The sequence below is a fragment of the Truncatella angustata genome, assembly GCF_020726525.1.
Source record: "Truncatella angustata strain MPI-SDFR-AT-0073 chromosome Unknown BKA67scaffold_13, whole genome shotgun sequence".
NCBI classification, from domain to species: domain Eukaryota; kingdom Fungi; phylum Ascomycota; class Sordariomycetes; order Amphisphaeriales; family Sporocadaceae; genus Truncatella; species Truncatella angustata.
Window position 1 is genome coordinate 193,747 of NW_025763393.1, and position 15,384 is coordinate 209,130.

Genomic DNA, 15,384 nt, shown 5'->3' on the forward strand with positions numbered 1-15,384 from the left:
GTGTAATTTGCAGATTGAGAGAGTCCACGTCATAGGGTTCATTTGGCATGTACTCGACAGCAAGCCACGTTTGCGCCCATTCAATCACAAATACGAAGCGCGCTTTACTCCTTTGCGTCAAGTGCCTTGTTCACTGTCGGCTCTGAACATGCAACCTGCTTACGGTGCACATATTTCTCAACCACCGACGAAACAACCAAAACGGGTAGATATTGTAAATGTCTTCTACCAGCACACGGGTCATCAACGCATTTGCCCCGGCAGATGTGCTCTGTTCGCACCGCGCCGTGGGTCCCGCCATTGAACCGAGCTCGGAGTTAGGAGACACTGGTTAACTAACAACCAGTTGGGCACAGCAAACGTTGCCTATATAGGCTGGAGCAACGCTACACAAATCGGAAAACAATGTCTTCTGTGTAGATAGATAATATCCCTGATTGTTCGAAATCACTGTCAGAGTTGGCTTCTGGACCCAGACGCATAAGCATGGTTAAAGTCGCTATCGCGGGGGGTACCGGCGCCGTCGGTCGCGCTTTGGTGGACACTATAGCAGCACACCCCATCCATAAGGCCGTAATACTAAGCCGCCAAGTAAGAAGAAATCATCGGCGGTGACCAGGGACGACAATGAGGTTCAGAACTAAGATCAAGACGATATAGGATGTGTCCGATGACTCAAGCCTGTTACCGACTGTCAAGGTCAACTACCATGACGTGCAAAACCTGGTGGATGTTCTCGTCAAGCACCAAATTCATACCGTCATCTGCGCATTCGGTATCACCGGGACCTCGCTCAAAATCTCTCAGATGAACCTCATCAAGGCCGCTGCGTTGGCGGCTCCGGCATGCAGGTTTATTCCTACATCCTACAGTATTGATTATCCGAGAGAGTAAGGACTGCGGGATCGCTGAAAACTTGAGCACTTTACTGACATGCCCACTGCAGTGGTGTGAAGATATTGCCTCCCCTCAGAGATTACTTCGACTGCCTGGATGAGCTCGACAGGACCGATCTGGAGTGGTCCGTGGTTCTGAACGGCCTCTTTTTGGATTATTATGGCACCCCACATCTAAAGACATACCTCCCGCCGAATGCCTTTATCATCGATATGTTGCACAACGCTGCAGCCATCCCTGGCACAGGCGATGAACCGGTTTCATTCACTTACACCTTCGATGTCGCCAAGTTTCTTGTTGCGGCGCTCGACCTGCACACGTGGCCCCGAGAGCTGAGGGTCGTTGGCGATGAGATGTCGATCAATGATCTTGTTAGACGAGCCGAGGCGACAAAAGGTACGTTTCTCAGGTCTTTGAAACCGGTCTGAGCTTTTGCTGATTGCGATCTTCAAACAGGAGTGAGGTTTGAGAAGACTTATGATAGTGTTGCGAAGCTCAAAAGATTTGAGATCACGGAGCTGCCGCAGCATCGGTCGCTCTACACAAAGTTTCCGAAAGAGAGATTCCAATGGTTTCAGTCCATCTTCGAGATGTGGGTAGTGGAGGGAAAGGCACATGTCCAGCTGCACGGGTCTTTAAACGAGAATTTCCCGGACTTGAAGCCCTTAAAAGTCGAGGGAATGCTCGAACGGTGCTGGAAAAGAAGCTAAGTGCTGTGCCGCCACTCGGAGCGTCGCGGCTTGTTTGAGTTTACTTAACGCTTCATCCTCCGATTCAAACCTGATTGTTTAGAATCACAAAACATGGTTCTTGTTACGCCTTACATGGTTGCGTCTAAATCGAGACATCGCGTGGCTCTGTGTGTCACTTTCGGACTTTTCGATTAGCTAGGACAGACGACCCGGTCGTACGAATCTGCCAAATATGCATTTTCATCACGATTCGAGTTCGTTTCTCACCTCATCATCCAAGTACTGGAGCTCTCGACTGGAAAATACCAGCTTGCCTTGACTGAACTCAATATCTTGATTGCTCTTTACACACTGTGGATTCTCGTTGTCCGAGCCCATGGCATCCTTTTGCGTCGACATCCTGCGTTCGGACGTGATCATTTTGTCTGCTTCTCGTATACCTCCCGTTTTGACTCGAGTCTTGCGCATCGCAGCTATAATGGGGAACGTATCATCGTCTGGGGTCATGTACCCATTATTTGGGTTAATGGGCTTCATGATCATACGCCTGAGTCAGATCATATTTTTCTTCCGATCCATTTATGACTCGATCAGAAGTTACCGAATTGGTACGGGCTTTACCAACAGTGGGTGAGTTATCAGCGGCCGAAGCAAGTCGTGCTGGCGGCTCGTACCGCGCACTTCCTCCATGTGGCTTCATCTCTTTGGAATCAACTTGCCATTTACTACACTTTCTTGCAATTAAATGTTCCGGTGAACGAAGGATTTCATCCGACATAAGTTCCAAACCGAAAATGAACCCATTGAGATCGTGGCCGAATTTCAGCATGCGGCACTGCTTGAAGGCGTTCCAGGGCTGGTGGCGGTAACTACTAACTTTTTATTACAGGGGCTCATGGGACTCTAACCGCCAGGGGTAGAGTGGGGTAGCATGGCACGTCAACCTCCACTAAACGGATCCTGAGCTGGATCAAGATGAGATTCAAAAACCGTCCCATGGTGTTTGTATACCATTTCATTTACATATATATACGGCAGGCAGATAAGTCATTTGCTTTCGGTCATATCATGAATAAGATGGACGCTTCCAATCAATGGGTCAACGCGCCAACCGTGCGTATCGACATTAACAGTATCCATAAGAAACATTCCCCCATCACCCACTGCTGCCAGGCAATAACCACAACTGTACGTTCAACCACTAGGTTAGCCGTGCATAAGCCACCCCAAGAGAAGAGAATGGGACGCTGCATCAAGTACATGCATTATCTCGCAGCACAGTCAGCCGACAACCCTTCCACAGGCCCCATTCAAAGGGCACGCCAGCACTCCTTATTTTTCTTTTGACGTTCGCATATGGTGCTTTGTAGTATCTGATGGGGTAATCGAGCTTGTACAAGAAATTTGGAACTCGCGTCTATCTACGAATTTATGTGCAGCAATTTCTGGTGATGGGGCCGTCTTTGTATTTGTGGGTGGTGAAGTGATGCCCTCGAGCTCATGCTGAAGTTGTGTCTACGATATAGGAGCTATAGGTTCCGGCAGTTGCTCTGCAGGTAGTGGTTGCTCTGGCACTGGCTGTGGGACCTTCTTGTTTTTATACTGCCCGAATATGACGTTGCTTGCAAGCAGTGCCATATATGAAGGTTCCAACGTGCGCACCTGTTCGAATGGCACTTGTTTCGGCAGTAAAGGTTCATAGACACCGTGTCCACCATCATACCAAGCCTCGCCCACATCGTCGATACATTTCATTGGCGTGGTAATACCACAGAGCCTCAGCAAGACTGCTCCTATGAGTCCTGACATCCCAATAATGCCGGAGATGGGCCGTGTGGAAATCACCAGTGGGAGGCCCACGCCAGTTGCTGCAGCAAGTATCAGCAATGTGAACATAGTAATTACCGGGTTACGTGTGAAACTGCTCCCGCTGCGCAGTAACACTATTGTCCATATGGTACCAACAACAATACTTGCTGTGGCCAATAATGCCAGATAAATTGCCAAATTGTGTTGCGAGAGCCGTGCCCCTATCCAATCTCTCAGCTTTTGGTTCATCATGACGAAACTTGTAATGGTAGCCGAATGGAAACCTGTTATTTTCTCAATTTCGGGAAATGATTTGTGAATTGGTCGAGATGGGTGCCATCCGCGTCTCAAAGCTCATTGTTATATGTTCGAAAGCTTCTCATGTGGATGAGAAGATTTAGGCCATCGCGCTCAGATGTGCTTCAATGCTTGACTCGAAGAATGTCGGTGATACTGGTTAAAGTAGGTATATGGGTGTAAACTGCGCAATTTACGCGCATTTTAAACAATAACTTTCTTCGATCTTCCCGCAAATACAAGCAAGCGACTGGCCACCAGTTTATGCTCTGACTCATTCGCTCTGTCCAAGTTTGACGGCGTAATTAGGAAACTCAAGAAGAACATGATTCCTGATATGCTGAGGTAAACCTGCCATACCCCTAGAAACCCAAACACGTATGCGTCTATGATTCGAGACTTTTGAGGGTTGTCATCAGACATTTGTTTCAACTGGGGGACGTACGCTTGGGCATCATAAGCATAATCGACTGGAATACCTTCCCATCTCAGCTTCATTGCCATTACGTTCTGAAAAGTCGTACTCCCTACCGCCACACCAACGGCAGTGCCAAATTGCCTCGCGAAGCCGTATGTCGCCGCTGCAGCGGCAATATCACCCGGCTTCGCCAACGCCTGGCAAGCAAAAGTCTGCGCATTCAGCACGAAACCATGACCAACCCCCAGGATAACCAGGGTGACAAACCATACGGCATCCGAGACCGATACTGTCCAGAGAAGTTGAAGTCCGCTCGACAGCGTGGCCAGAAACCACCCGATCCATAATATGTGTCGATAATTGTTCAGTCGACTGATAATCGCACCAGCCGCAGCACCGCTCGGAATGAGTATGAGCATCACGGGGAGAAGGATAACACCTGCTCTCACCATGGAAACCTGCTTCACAGCCAGCGCAAAGAAGGGTACATAATAGAGCTGGCCATACATGACCAACCCTTGGACGAATCCTCCGAAGTAGGTCGTTATTGAACTCCAATTATGGAAGAGAGACCTCTTGAGCATTGGCTCAGTTGCGCCGTATTCCTCCCAGAGTGCCGTCGAGACAAGTCCAAGGAGGCCGAGAATGAGAGGTGCAAGTGCTGCAGCACTATTCCAAGGAAATTGTACGCCGGCGGCCGTCAAGGCGAAAAGAAACACGGTCAACGATGCCGTAAACAAAACTCCTCCTACCCAGTCCACCCTAGCTAGCTTCTCCCGGGTGGTCTCGATCCTTGGCTTGATGGTAAGCAGTATAGGGGTGATGACCAAGCCAAACCCACAAAATGGAAAGTTCAGGTAAAATACCCAACGCCAGGTTGTGTTCTCTCCAATCGCACCTCCCTACAAACGTGTTGGGGTCAGCCATTCCAGCCATTTGTCAGCCACCCAGTTGAGAACTTACTATCAGAGGCCCAATAACTAGACCCACAGCCCAGCCGAGCGATATTACGGACCACCACTTGGGTCGATGTCGTAAAGGCACGATGTCGGTAAGGAGAAGGAGTGACACAACCCAAATACCTCCACCCCCGACGCCCTGCACTGCTCTTCCGCCAAGGAGAGTGTTAATGTTACCTGCCACACAGCATAGGATACTTCCAATGGAGAAAAAGGCCAAAGAAACCATGAGGCACACGGGACGGCCAAAGATCTCGCTGAAGCTTGCCATCGGTGGCATAACAACTGTCGATGCAAGAAGGTATGAGGTCCCAATCCAAAATCCTTGAGTCGTGGTGCCGCCTATATCGCTTATGATGGACTACACAGATTTATTATTAGTCTCAGCTGCGAAATTATTGTTATGCACTCACATTCAGAGCCGTCACTATTACCGATGCGTCCAGCGCAACAACCATATTTATTAGTGTCAAAGCAAGTATGATGAATAGTTCGTGTCTTGATATTTTCCACTCCTCTTGTCCCCCTCGCTGAACTTGGCCCTTCTCGAGTCGGGACTCCTTCGATTGATTGGCGTCTGGAGCCTCGGTTGCAGTGGCCCCTTGCTCATCGTTCTCTGTAGTACTTACACTCTCCATGATTCCTGGTTGCAAGTTGGTGCAGAAGTGGCCAAAGTTCAGCACGCTTTGCATCAGGGAGGGCAGGGTGCATTAATAGCTGACCAAACCGCCAGCAGTCTCGGAATGGTTGCTTTCTTGGGAATGCAAAGGCACAATATGGGGCGTACTAGGACGTCTTCCGATTCTCCAGGCTCCGACCCCAAGTTTCCACCGTATCAGTCAATAGTTCCGGGCCGTGACGCAAGGTTTCATTGGTAGAATGTAGGATCTCGAGCAAACGACCGTCCAATCGCGGCTGAGGCATGGCGCCATATTGAACCGTAAGACTGCGGCGCAGTCACCTCTAATATCTGTCCGAGTTACTTCTCCGAAGCCCTCGGGCGCCCTCCGCGCTACCTCATCGATAAAAGAGAATGGGCGTCCATTGGGATTCCAATCATTATGAAACAACTGACCGGAAGTTTGGAGTACCGCATGTTGCCAGACCTGATCGGTAACGGTGATACAACGTCGTCTTCTCTAGTTCCGAGCTTACAGGATCTATGGTTCCAGCAGATGTAGATGAGCGCAGGAGCCATTCACGGCTGAATATCACATTATGAAGTCAGATCCGTTAAGGGTTTGTGCATTAGCCCCATTTGCTATTTCAAGCCTTGGGCTGCTGCTGGCAGCAGAAGAGGGCGTGGCTCGCCAAAAATGCGAGAACCGCCCTTTGCTGCGGCGCCTCGCCCTTACTCGTCCTCGGGACCTGGCCTTGGTGTCTTGGTGGTACGGATTATTCTCGACGGAGTTTGTGATACCCTCGTAAATGCTGGCGTGTGGTTACAATTCCTCCCGAACTTCGCTTCCCAACACAAGTGGCTGAGACCGCGACGAACGGTCGAGCGTCTTCTATAGCCCCCAATTCGATGGCCCCCCTCGACACGAGGCAGCCACGGCGCGAGGCGTACATGCTGACCTCGTGCGATCGACTCCTGCAATGCTCCGGAGCAAACACGACAATCAATTGCCCTTGACATCGAGCCTATCAGTGCAGGTTTCTTTCATTCCCGAGAGCATTCTATCCGGCTGATAACTTCGTCGCACCAAACGTGAGTTGCGAATGGTGACATGAGACGAAAATCTCATAGAACAACCGTACACTATACTCTCGCACCGGGTACAGTGAACTGGCGTGACTAGCTCCTGGCCTCTGGTTGCTTTTTTGTTTATTTGTCCAGACCAGCGCTAACATGCAGGACTATTCCTGCGGGAGCTTACCTAATAGTACCCATTTGTAGTCAACCATCGACGGCCAACGACTTAGACCAGCCGGTATGCTCTTTGAGCAGACTGCTGGATTTTATCTCATCGTCGACCGGACATGATCTCGAAAGATGCCTTCATTGATGTTCCCGCTCGTGACAACATCAAATGTCATGATTGGCCAAGCGGCCATGGGAACGCGACAGGGGGCTCGTTATCGGGCAGCAGCCCCTAGAGGGCCTCTCCACTGACAGGTTGCGATCGGGTCTAAATCATTTTTCGCCTTCACCGCTGCTCGACTTCACAATTTTTGTCGCTGCGTCTTCTGAATCTGAAGCCAAAAAAAAAAAAAGGGCAACATGGCGGCGAAGACCAAGGCCTTGCGCGTAATTGCTGTCGCGAGCTTTGTCCCAGCGTTTCCGCTGTTGCTGGCTCACGGCATCGTGTCGCACTCGCCCGTTCCCGCCACGGGCCTTGTGCCACTGGCCTTTTCGGCCGGCGCGTCGCTATTCATCCTCGTGCGCCAGAACAAGCCCGTCCACGACGCCTCCGAGGAGGCAGCGCATGGAGAGGCGGACTCCGAGACGCCCCCGGATGGCTCCTCGCATTCTATCGTTACCTTCGCGGTGGACCTGATCGCGGCAGCAGCCCTCCTCATCGTCCTGGTCTTCTCATGGCTCGAGTCGGCCAGATTCAACGGGCAGCAGGCGACCCTTGCTGCGTATGCCACGATCCCGTTGCTGGTGAACCTGTAAGAACCACCCTCCCCTCGACTGGCTCATGTGTCGGCTCCCCTTGCGCTAAAACTCGTGAAACAGCTTCTTGCATCTTTACCTTGCGGTGCGAAGCTTCTCCTCCGGTCTTGCGCTCCATGATCTGATGCAGTACCTCGCCTGGCAGGTCCTCCCGGCCGACTGCCCGAACTGCGAGCACCGACTCCGCCCGTCGTCACCCCCGAGAATCCCCTGGCTCGACTCGGCGCGGAGAGCCAAGCTCCCCGCCGCCCCAGGCCCCGAGGCTCCGGCAGCAGCATGGAAGGTGCCCAGATGGTTCAAGAGGAGGGCCTCCGACGAAAGCGCGGCACTGCTCGTCAACGACGACGAGCATGACCGCTATAGGGATGAACCGGAGGAGGGCGGCCCCTCGTCTACATACGTCGAGGACCCGGTGGAGGTCGTCGTCTCCCCGGGCAAGAAGAGCAAGAAGGTCAAGGATAGTCCGCTGCCTGCTGATTATGAGAGTGAGGAGGTGCGATGGTAACGTCTCTTCGGGTTAGAGGCACGTGAAAACCCACAACACGCACAGCAGATTGTAGCGAAGAACATCGCGCACAGTCCTGTGCTGTCAAGCGGCGTCCTGCGGCGTAGCACAAGTTGACGAGCAGTTGTAATTGTGGGCAATCGTGGATTTGACTGCCACCATGTGTAGTTCTTGGTTTTGGTTTACGCTAGACTTATACCCCCATATGTTTGCAATTTCGTTCGATACCCTTCTCGGAAATAGTGTGGAGGACTGAGCGCCTGGATATTAAGAATACGACAATAGCTCCTCTCGAGGCATTTTGCTTCATCGTGCCTCTCAAGTTGCAGTGTCCATGCCGTTACATTCACCACCGCTTTCTCGTGTTCCCCACTAATCAAACAAACCCAGCGCGACCAGCCCAACGGCGGTGAAGACGGGCGCATGGTTCCAGTGACCCCAGTGCCCCTTTCCATGGCTGTAACAGACCGCACCATCCGCGACGGCGACTCCGGTGGCGGATATCAAGATCCATCCCAGCGCTCGGGGGCTGCCGAGCAGCGCGGCCGCATACTGTGGTACCAGAGGGGGTCAGCCAGGAGGGAAGCCTTCCGAGAAAAGAATCGCAGGTTGCAAGCTGCGTTTTATGTTATACGTACGATGGCGAAACCCATGAAGATGTCTCGCGCCCCATACACGGCCATCAGGCTATCGACCATGGCGCGGGCGCCCTTGTCGGCCGGGGGGCCGAACTCGAAGAACGTCAGGGCGTGCGTGGGCCTGAGGATGGCGTTTACGCCAAAGCCGACGTGGATGGTGGCGAAAATGTAGGACGCGAGTGTCACGGCGGGCGACTGCGAGGATATAGAGAAGGGGAGAAAAGACATTGCGAGAATTCTGGACGAGATGCTGGGGGGGGGGGGGGGGGGGTTTGGGTTTGGGTTTGGGTTTGGGTTTTGTCTGGACGTGCAATGCGAAGTTATTGCGTGACGTTGCTATTGATGCTTCTGGATATGCTTGTTAGCGTGTTATCAGTTCTTCTCGAGAGTAGGTTGGTTTACTATACCCGTTGTTTGTTTCTGAAGAGCACCGCCGATACGATGCTTGCACGTGTTTGAGGATTGCGAACTGGTGGATAAGGAGACAGTATAATCTGACGCGAGTGCGTATGGTCAGGGAAATGTAGGCTCAATTTTTTTTTCTTTTTTTGGTTGAAGAGGGCATTGGTGATATATGTAATCTTGCTGCTCTTGTGTATCAGATCATGTAGTATTACACCGACTCCCAATTGTTGATTGTCCGAATAGTCCGACTCTTGGCGTGTTGGCTGCCTTGAGCTGAACCCTATTCAGAGCTCAGAGATATGTCTGTAAAGCCCCAGCTGTTCCCACGGGTGCCCCGCCTCCAGGGACTCATCCGCCAAGCCTCATCACTCCAGCTCAATTTTCCAAGCGGGACAGCTTCCTGAGAAGCAGAAGACTATGTTTCGCGCTTGGTACACTATTGATCCGCAAAACAGATCGCTCATGGTGTAGACTCAACCCAATGAACTCTATGCCACGGCGCCCCGCATGCCTAATCTGGCAGGTGGGGGTGAGGTGCTGAAGGATGCTGCCGCCGGCCACGAGAGTATCTCACCTCTTGCACCCAGTCAAACGGTCCAAGGTTAGTGCAGGAACTCGTTTTTTTCATCTCCGATGGTTGATGTGTATTTGAGGATAGATCTTGTGCCATGTAATAGCTCTCGGTTCTACTGGGTGGAGTAGAATACCCTTAACTGAGTGTTTGTTTGCACGCGACTACAGGGCGCACAGGCACTTGGGACACTGAGCCATCACCGTGATTGTGGCCCTGCGATTTTATATACCAAGATTGTACAAGGAAGGGGAGAGGAGCATCGGATGGTCCTGCAACACCTAATCCAATTCATCACGCATTTCAGTACGGCAGTTCGTTCCTGTCTTCCTTTTTCTTATGCAGTGCTTCCTGGGTCATTTGGCGTCATGATGTCATACGACAATAGCAGCTCTCGATCCACTCAGCTCTCCAATGCTGCAGTGGGGAATTGGCTCGGTGAGGTTCGTCCGCAGCAAAATTCGCGCGCAGTCGTACTTGGTAAGCATTGGAAACGAACCAGCTCTGTTTCTGCATCCTGACATCTTTTCGATAAAGAATCCCGAAGTCAGTGACGTGCAAGATAGGCGAAACGGCGCATTGTTTCGACAGGCACCATGGCGGACAGCAGCTTGGGACCGGACGAGCTTTCGCACCTACGCCGCTGCGTCGCATTAGCAGCCGAGGCTGTCGAGGCTGGCGACGCGCCCTTTGGATCAGTCCTCGTCGACCGGAAGGGTACCGTGCTCCAGGAGGAGCGCAACCGCATCGTCACTCAGAATGATTCGACTCGGCACCCAGAGTTCGACCTTGCGCGGTGGGCAGCTGCGAACATGTCGGCGTCAGAACGTGCTGGCGCTACCGTCTACACCTCTGGGGAGCACTGCCCGATGTGTTCGGCGGCACACGCCTGGGTAGGCCTTGGTCGCATCGTATACGTCGCCTCCGCTGCCCAGCTTGTGGAATGGCAGTCGTCGTGGGGATTGCCAAAGTCGAGCGTCGCCCCGCTGCCTGCTGAGCAGGTCGCGCCACAGGTGAAGGTGGAGGGACCTGTCCCAGAACTCGAGGACGATATCAGGGCTCTGCATCGGAAGCACGCTGGAGTCTAAGTACCTTGGTCAACATAGCTTCCCCAACCTACGATCACGGTCATAATTGGAACTCTACTTCCTTCTTTTTTTCTGGGCACATTCGCACAGTTTCTTGCCCTTGTACTGCCAGCTATATGCGTGGCTCGGTGGAGGGTACTCGACAATTTTGGAGCTGCTACAATACCAGACTGTCCGGCCGAGATACCCATATTCCTTGCAATCTGAAGCTTCGTCAACCAAGCGCAAAATTCTCTCGTACCATGTTCGGTTCTACGTTTCGCATTGATGCCATAGGAGGACCATAGCACTGAAGCAAAGTACTAGCCACTTTCACCATGAATACAGTTACAACGACATACATGCTAGTAGTGTGCGCTTTGGTTTAGCGAACGCCGTAGACGCCAACCAGTGTTTGATTGCCAGTCATGCGGACCTCCACTATGTGCTGATGGTGTTGGGCATACTGTTGTGGCGAAAGACGGTCTAGACTTGCTGAGAGGCTCATGAACTTGAACTGTTTCAGCATGCCCTAGATCTTGAGTTGGGGGCTTTGACGCTTTCTAGAACCAATAGGCTGCGGAATGTGCTACGAATCATGACCGGAGACCCATTTTTTCTTATCTCAAGCCAGATGCCTGAAAGAAAATATTCGGAGTGGTACAATAATTTGTGAACAAAAGAAAAAAAGGTAGTGAGTGGAACTAGCTGGAACGTTGGTAAGTGTCTATTAAGAACCAGGCATAAATCAATCGCGGCCCTAAATATGACGGCACTTCAAGGGAACTTTCGTCATCAACCCTGGAGATGACTAAAGACACAGATCTATTGTGCTACACGTTGCTTGAGTTGAGCCTCCCAATTTTTTTTTCCCATGAATGCTGAACCCTCAAAGAGTTATTTGCGGCAAACCTAACAAGTTTACCTCACAGAATTTTGAAATCCGACATACAGTGCTGTTCAAAGATGTGGTTATACATCAGGCGCCGCTTCACATTCAAGATTGGAACGATGTATGCTACTGGTTCGCTCCTTATCAGTCTGAACATATTGTATCACACGTCATTTCTTTTCAAGAAAGTGCTTATATTCACATCGACACCTTTTTATAGGGCGCCCTAATCTCATTCTACTTGTTGTGCTCCCACACTGACATGAAGACCAGGCTTCACCCCAAACTCTTGTTAGGCGGAGTTTCTTACATATAATATATCCCTCACATGCCCGGCTGGAAGTTTGCACAAAAAAACAAGCAACTTAAATGTCTGACCTTCCCAAGCTTCGCGTGGGTTTGAGCCGTATGCTAGCTTGAATCGACCACTGGTATCGTTGGGTGGATGACTATCCCGGCGGCTCAAGTAGATGGGACAGGCTATACAACAGGAAAACAGTACAAAGCTCGTAGATCTCCTCCGTCGTTCTCAGGAATGGAATGAGAATACCTCACCATTTGGAAGCAAGAGGATATTGACGGTCTGTTGCATGGTATCATTCAATTGACGCGATCTCATCTGTGGACAAAGAATTGACATGTCGAAAGTACAGGGATAGAAAGCCTCCTAACAATATACTTCATCCTTCTCGCCGTAGTCACACTTCCATACCCCAGGGCTGTCCTTCAGAAATTGTGATCGGAACCCAATCATGCGCTGGGCGCGCGGCGTGAGAGTTTTCGCAAGCTCTTTTTCGACGAGAAAGGGATGTGCTTCTTCTGGGGTTAGGTAGGAGCATTGGAAAACCATGGCGATACCCCTTCGGGTGAGGTCCTTGGTCGTATTCGCACCACCTCCATGCACGACCTTTCCGGTGATGAAACAGGCGTCGCCGATCTCCATTTCGGCCGGGACGGTATCTTCTGGGGATCCGTTTTCCTTGAAGTCAGTCCACTTGTGGCTCCCGGGAATGACTCTGGTCGCGCCGTTCTCGTCGGTGAATTTACTCAACGCCACGACGAAGTTGATACTGGCCTCGGGCGCGTTGGGCCCGCAGTAAGTGAAGATTGGGAATTGCCATTGATCGCGATGCAGAGGCTGAGCCTTGCTGCCCGGACCGATATCGATGACTTGGGCAGTGTTCATCCAGTAGCCGCCAGCGTCCTCCAGGTATATCTCTTCGCACAGTTGATGAATCAAGTTGTTCTCTATGATCTCCTCACGAAAGGTCTTGCTTAGCGTGATCACGTTAATCAATCGCTTTGTGTTGTCGCCATAAAACTCCTTTATCGTTGCTTCCGTATGCTTGGAGCCCACTCCGAGCTTATCCATAGCAGGCTGCACGTCTTCATTTAGGCGCCGGACTTGGTCACTCGTGAACAGGCTCTTGATGATGACCACGCCATCTTCACGGAGGGCATTGAGCACGGCGTCACGGCCCGCAGAAGCCTCGACTCGCTGTACCTTAGCTGCGGCTGTAGACATGTTCTATTTAGTATAACAACAGCTTAATGAGGCAAGTTGCTCGATGTGAAGGGAGGCGTATTATGTTCCTCTCATGTGATTAGCAATCGCCACACAAGAAATGTATAAGACTTTTCGACCTAGACCCAAACTATCCTTCCGGAAGTCTAGACTCCCAACCGACTTGATGTGAGGTCACTGCATGGCTCATTCCGGAAACCGAATGCCGTGAGGATTGAACTGGAGGCTATAACCCGCTGACTCTTATGTGGTATGTATCGTATGTTTGCAGCATTTGCCGGTTGGTGCGGGCTATATTATTGAAAAGCTCCTGCAAGCTTCGTAAGATCCTACAGGATCAGTAGTTTATGTACGCAGGGTCCTTTCGACTTCCAGGGGTTACGTATGACACGGTATTCATGGAATCCGCATGTGATTCCAGCGGTGGGGTTTGTTTTGTTACACGGCGTCTGCATCACTTCCTAGTCAGCGCCAGGATCATGAGTAGTCCGGCGGCATGCACTATTAAACGCATCCGTAGGAATGGTACCATACAGATATTATGTGGTGGAGCCTGCTTATAATGAGGGCATGGTTTTTACGATATGCGAATTCGTTATACAAGTACAAAACGTTTCGTGTGGATTGAATGTAGTATTAAGCCGAGATGCTGATAATGATCTGCGTGGCGATCAGCGACCTTTGTAGTTATTCCGTGCCACTTTTATAGAACCATACCCCTGCAACATGCACTGAAACCTACGCGAGCGAAACATCCCGCATACCCTTTATACACTAGATTATATCTTCCATGCCTCCTCTAGCAACTCCTCGATGCGCATCGGCGCCTGGGTCTTTCCTTCAAAGGCCACGACCAGATCGAGATGTCCCTCCAACTTCCCGAGATCAAAAGCACCAAGAGCAACACCTGCTTCGAGATCGGCGATTAGTCCTCGCAATTGATTAACTCCCAGAGGAAACCGTTCCGGGTATTCTTTCGCAATGTCGAGGTTCGTCAAAAGATCCACCGGCTCATGCTTGAGTAGTTTCTCCACTGGCTGATAGCGCACTTCCAGCTTACGACCCAGGTTCTTCTCCACGAGCCTGACAAGCTCGTTCAACGAGACCGTGCTGGCTGCCACAGCGAGAATTCGTGGCCACTCGTCCAACTCGAGCGCGAGCGCTACATACCGCGCAACATCTGTGGTGAACGTCATGCTCATTTTGGCCTCCCCGTCTCCAGGCAGCACCGCATGTCCGTTTGCAGGGTCGATGAAGAAGCACAGCGGACGCAGGCTGCTTTTCACGCGCGGCATCCCAAAATAGTCCATCAACATACCCGGATAGATGTATGTATACTTGAGCGTGCTTGTTTTCTGCAGCTCCTGTCGAGCGTATAGGTGAAATCTTTTCTCCGGGTAAGGTAGGATATTATCACCAACATCATATTCAACATTGAACTCAGAAGGTATGAAGCGCTCAACGCTGGGGCACTGGTCAGCCGCGCGTATGAGTCGTAGTTGAGCTTCAGACACAGAGTCACTGTCCATGATGAAAGTACAAATAACGACCTTGACATGTTTTTCTATCAATTCCTTAGTCAATGAATCTTCCGAGTAGTCGGTCTGAATGTTAGGGTTGTAGCTTTTGCCTGTCAACGGCGATACGCGGCGGGAGCTGTCGTGCGCAGCCTGCGTCTATCTGGTCAACAGTACTCAATAGCAAAGAAGATGTTACTATTACCTTCCTTGACATAGTATAAACTTCATACTTGCCAGTCTCATAAAGGGCTCCCGTGATGAGACGGCCTAGGTCGCCAAGGCCGCCGGCGACGACAACAACAGTCATTGTGTGTAGGGTTCAAGGCAACGTAAGTGTCAGATTCCGAGCTGAAAAGTAGATGCAGCGTAATCGATAGTTTCTGAGCTACGCAGGTGTTGGAAGATTGAGCGATGTAGCTGGATGACTCTTTCGCCAAAACAGTCCAGGCGTAAAGCATAATGGGCAATGTCGTGATTCAGGGTTTAAATCCTTCTGTCGCAACTCTGCCGCCATGAATCCTATGACTGTTCTACTCCTGGCAGTCATGCTGTGCTACTACGCAATAGCT

General features: G+C 51.1%; 8 protein-coding genes across 8 annotated transcripts; 3 read left to right on the top strand and 5 right to left on the bottom strand.

Moving 5' to 3' along the window:
* Positions 1-486: 486 nt before the first annotated feature.
* BKA67DRAFT_527879 (nmrA-like family protein) lies at positions 487-1,607 on the top strand (the record flags this gene model as incomplete). Its single annotated transcript, XM_046098902.1, has 4 exons — positions 487-591; positions 700-890; positions 947-1,293; positions 1,354-1,607. The coding sequence occupies 4 exons, from the start codon at positions 487-489 to the stop codon at positions 1,605-1,607; spliced, it is 897 nt and encodes a 298-aa protein (XP_045951243.1).
* A 1,497-nt stretch (positions 1,608-3,104) lies between these two features.
* Positions 3,105-3,485, bottom strand: BKA67DRAFT_542274 (uncharacterized protein; the record flags this gene model as incomplete). Its single annotated transcript, XM_046101084.1, has 1 exon — positions 3,105-3,485. The coding sequence occupies one exon, from the start codon at positions 3,483-3,485 to the stop codon at positions 3,105-3,107; it is 381 nt and encodes a 126-aa protein (XP_045951244.1).
* A 414-nt stretch (positions 3,486-3,899) lies between these two features.
* On the bottom strand, positions 3,900-5,710 carry BKA67DRAFT_527993 (major facilitator superfamily transporter; the record flags this gene model as incomplete). Its single annotated transcript, XM_046098916.1, has 3 exons — positions 3,900-5,015; positions 5,077-5,433; positions 5,486-5,710. 3 exons carry the CDS (start codon positions 5,708-5,710, stop codon positions 3,900-3,902), a joined length of 1,698 nt encoding a protein of 565 aa, XP_045951245.1.
* A 1,294-nt stretch (positions 5,711-7,004) lies between these two features.
* On the top strand, positions 7,005-8,409 carry BKA67DRAFT_132616 (uncharacterized protein). Its single transcript, XM_046095016.1, has 2 exons — positions 7,005-7,688; positions 7,756-8,409. Exons 1-2 carry the CDS (start codon positions 7,297-7,299, stop codon positions 8,195-8,197), a joined length of 834 nt encoding a protein of 277 aa, XP_045951246.1. The 5' UTR covers positions 7,005-7,296; the 3' UTR covers positions 8,198-8,409.
* On the bottom strand, positions 8,296-9,522 carry BKA67DRAFT_132694 (uncharacterized protein). Its single transcript, XM_046095017.1, has 3 exons — positions 9,238-9,522; positions 8,836-9,183; positions 8,296-8,749 (listed from the first exon to the last, which is right to left on the bottom strand). Exons 2-3 carry the CDS (start codon positions 9,061-9,063, stop codon positions 8,570-8,572), a joined length of 408 nt encoding a protein of 135 aa, XP_045951247.1. The 5' UTR covers positions 9,064-9,183; positions 9,238-9,522; the 3' UTR covers positions 8,296-8,569.
* Positions 9,523-10,407: 885 nt separating this feature from the next.
* On the top strand, positions 10,408-10,899 carry BKA67DRAFT_542277 (cytidine deaminase-like protein; the record flags this gene model as incomplete). Its single annotated transcript, XM_046101085.1, has 1 exon — positions 10,408-10,899. The coding sequence occupies one exon, from the start codon at positions 10,408-10,410 to the stop codon at positions 10,897-10,899; it is 492 nt and encodes a 163-aa protein (XP_045951248.1).
* Positions 10,900-12,458: 1,559 nt separating this feature from the next.
* Positions 12,459-13,295, bottom strand: BKA67DRAFT_499617 (uncharacterized protein; the record flags this gene model as incomplete). Its single annotated transcript, XM_046097073.1, has 1 exon — positions 12,459-13,295. A coding segment is annotated over one exon (837 nt), but the record flags the coding sequence as incomplete, so codon positions are not given.
* Positions 13,296-14,023: 728 nt separating this feature from the next.
* Positions 14,024-15,122, bottom strand: BKA67DRAFT_639937 (uncharacterized protein; the record flags this gene model as incomplete). The annotated part of the gene is made up of 3 exons (XM_046105747.1): positions 14,024-14,767; positions 14,852-14,965; positions 15,018-15,122. 3 exons carry the CDS (start codon positions 15,120-15,122, stop codon positions 14,075-14,077), a joined length of 912 nt encoding a protein of 303 aa, XP_045951250.1. The 3' UTR covers positions 14,024-14,074.
* Positions 15,123-15,384: the final 262 nt, after the last annotated feature.

Excerpts from the sequence above, each read along its gene's own strand:
- BKA67DRAFT_132694 (XM_046095017.1), bottom strand. The coding sequence starts at position 9,063 with ATGTCTTTTCTCCCCTTCTCTATATCCTCGCAGTCGCCCGCCGTGACA. Across the intron at positions 8,750-8,835 it reads TCTTCATGGGTTTCGCCATC|TATGCGGCCGCGCTGCTCGG; the intron begins GTACGTATAACA and ends CTGGTACCACAG.
- BKA67DRAFT_132616 (XM_046095016.1), top strand. The coding sequence starts at position 7,297 with ATGGCGGCGAAGACCAAGGCCTTGCGCGTAATTGCTGTCGCGAGCTTT. Across the intron at positions 7,689-7,755 it reads ATCCCGTTGCTGGTGAACCT|CTTCTTGCATCTTTACCTTG; the intron begins GTAAGAACCACC and ends CTCGTGAAACAG.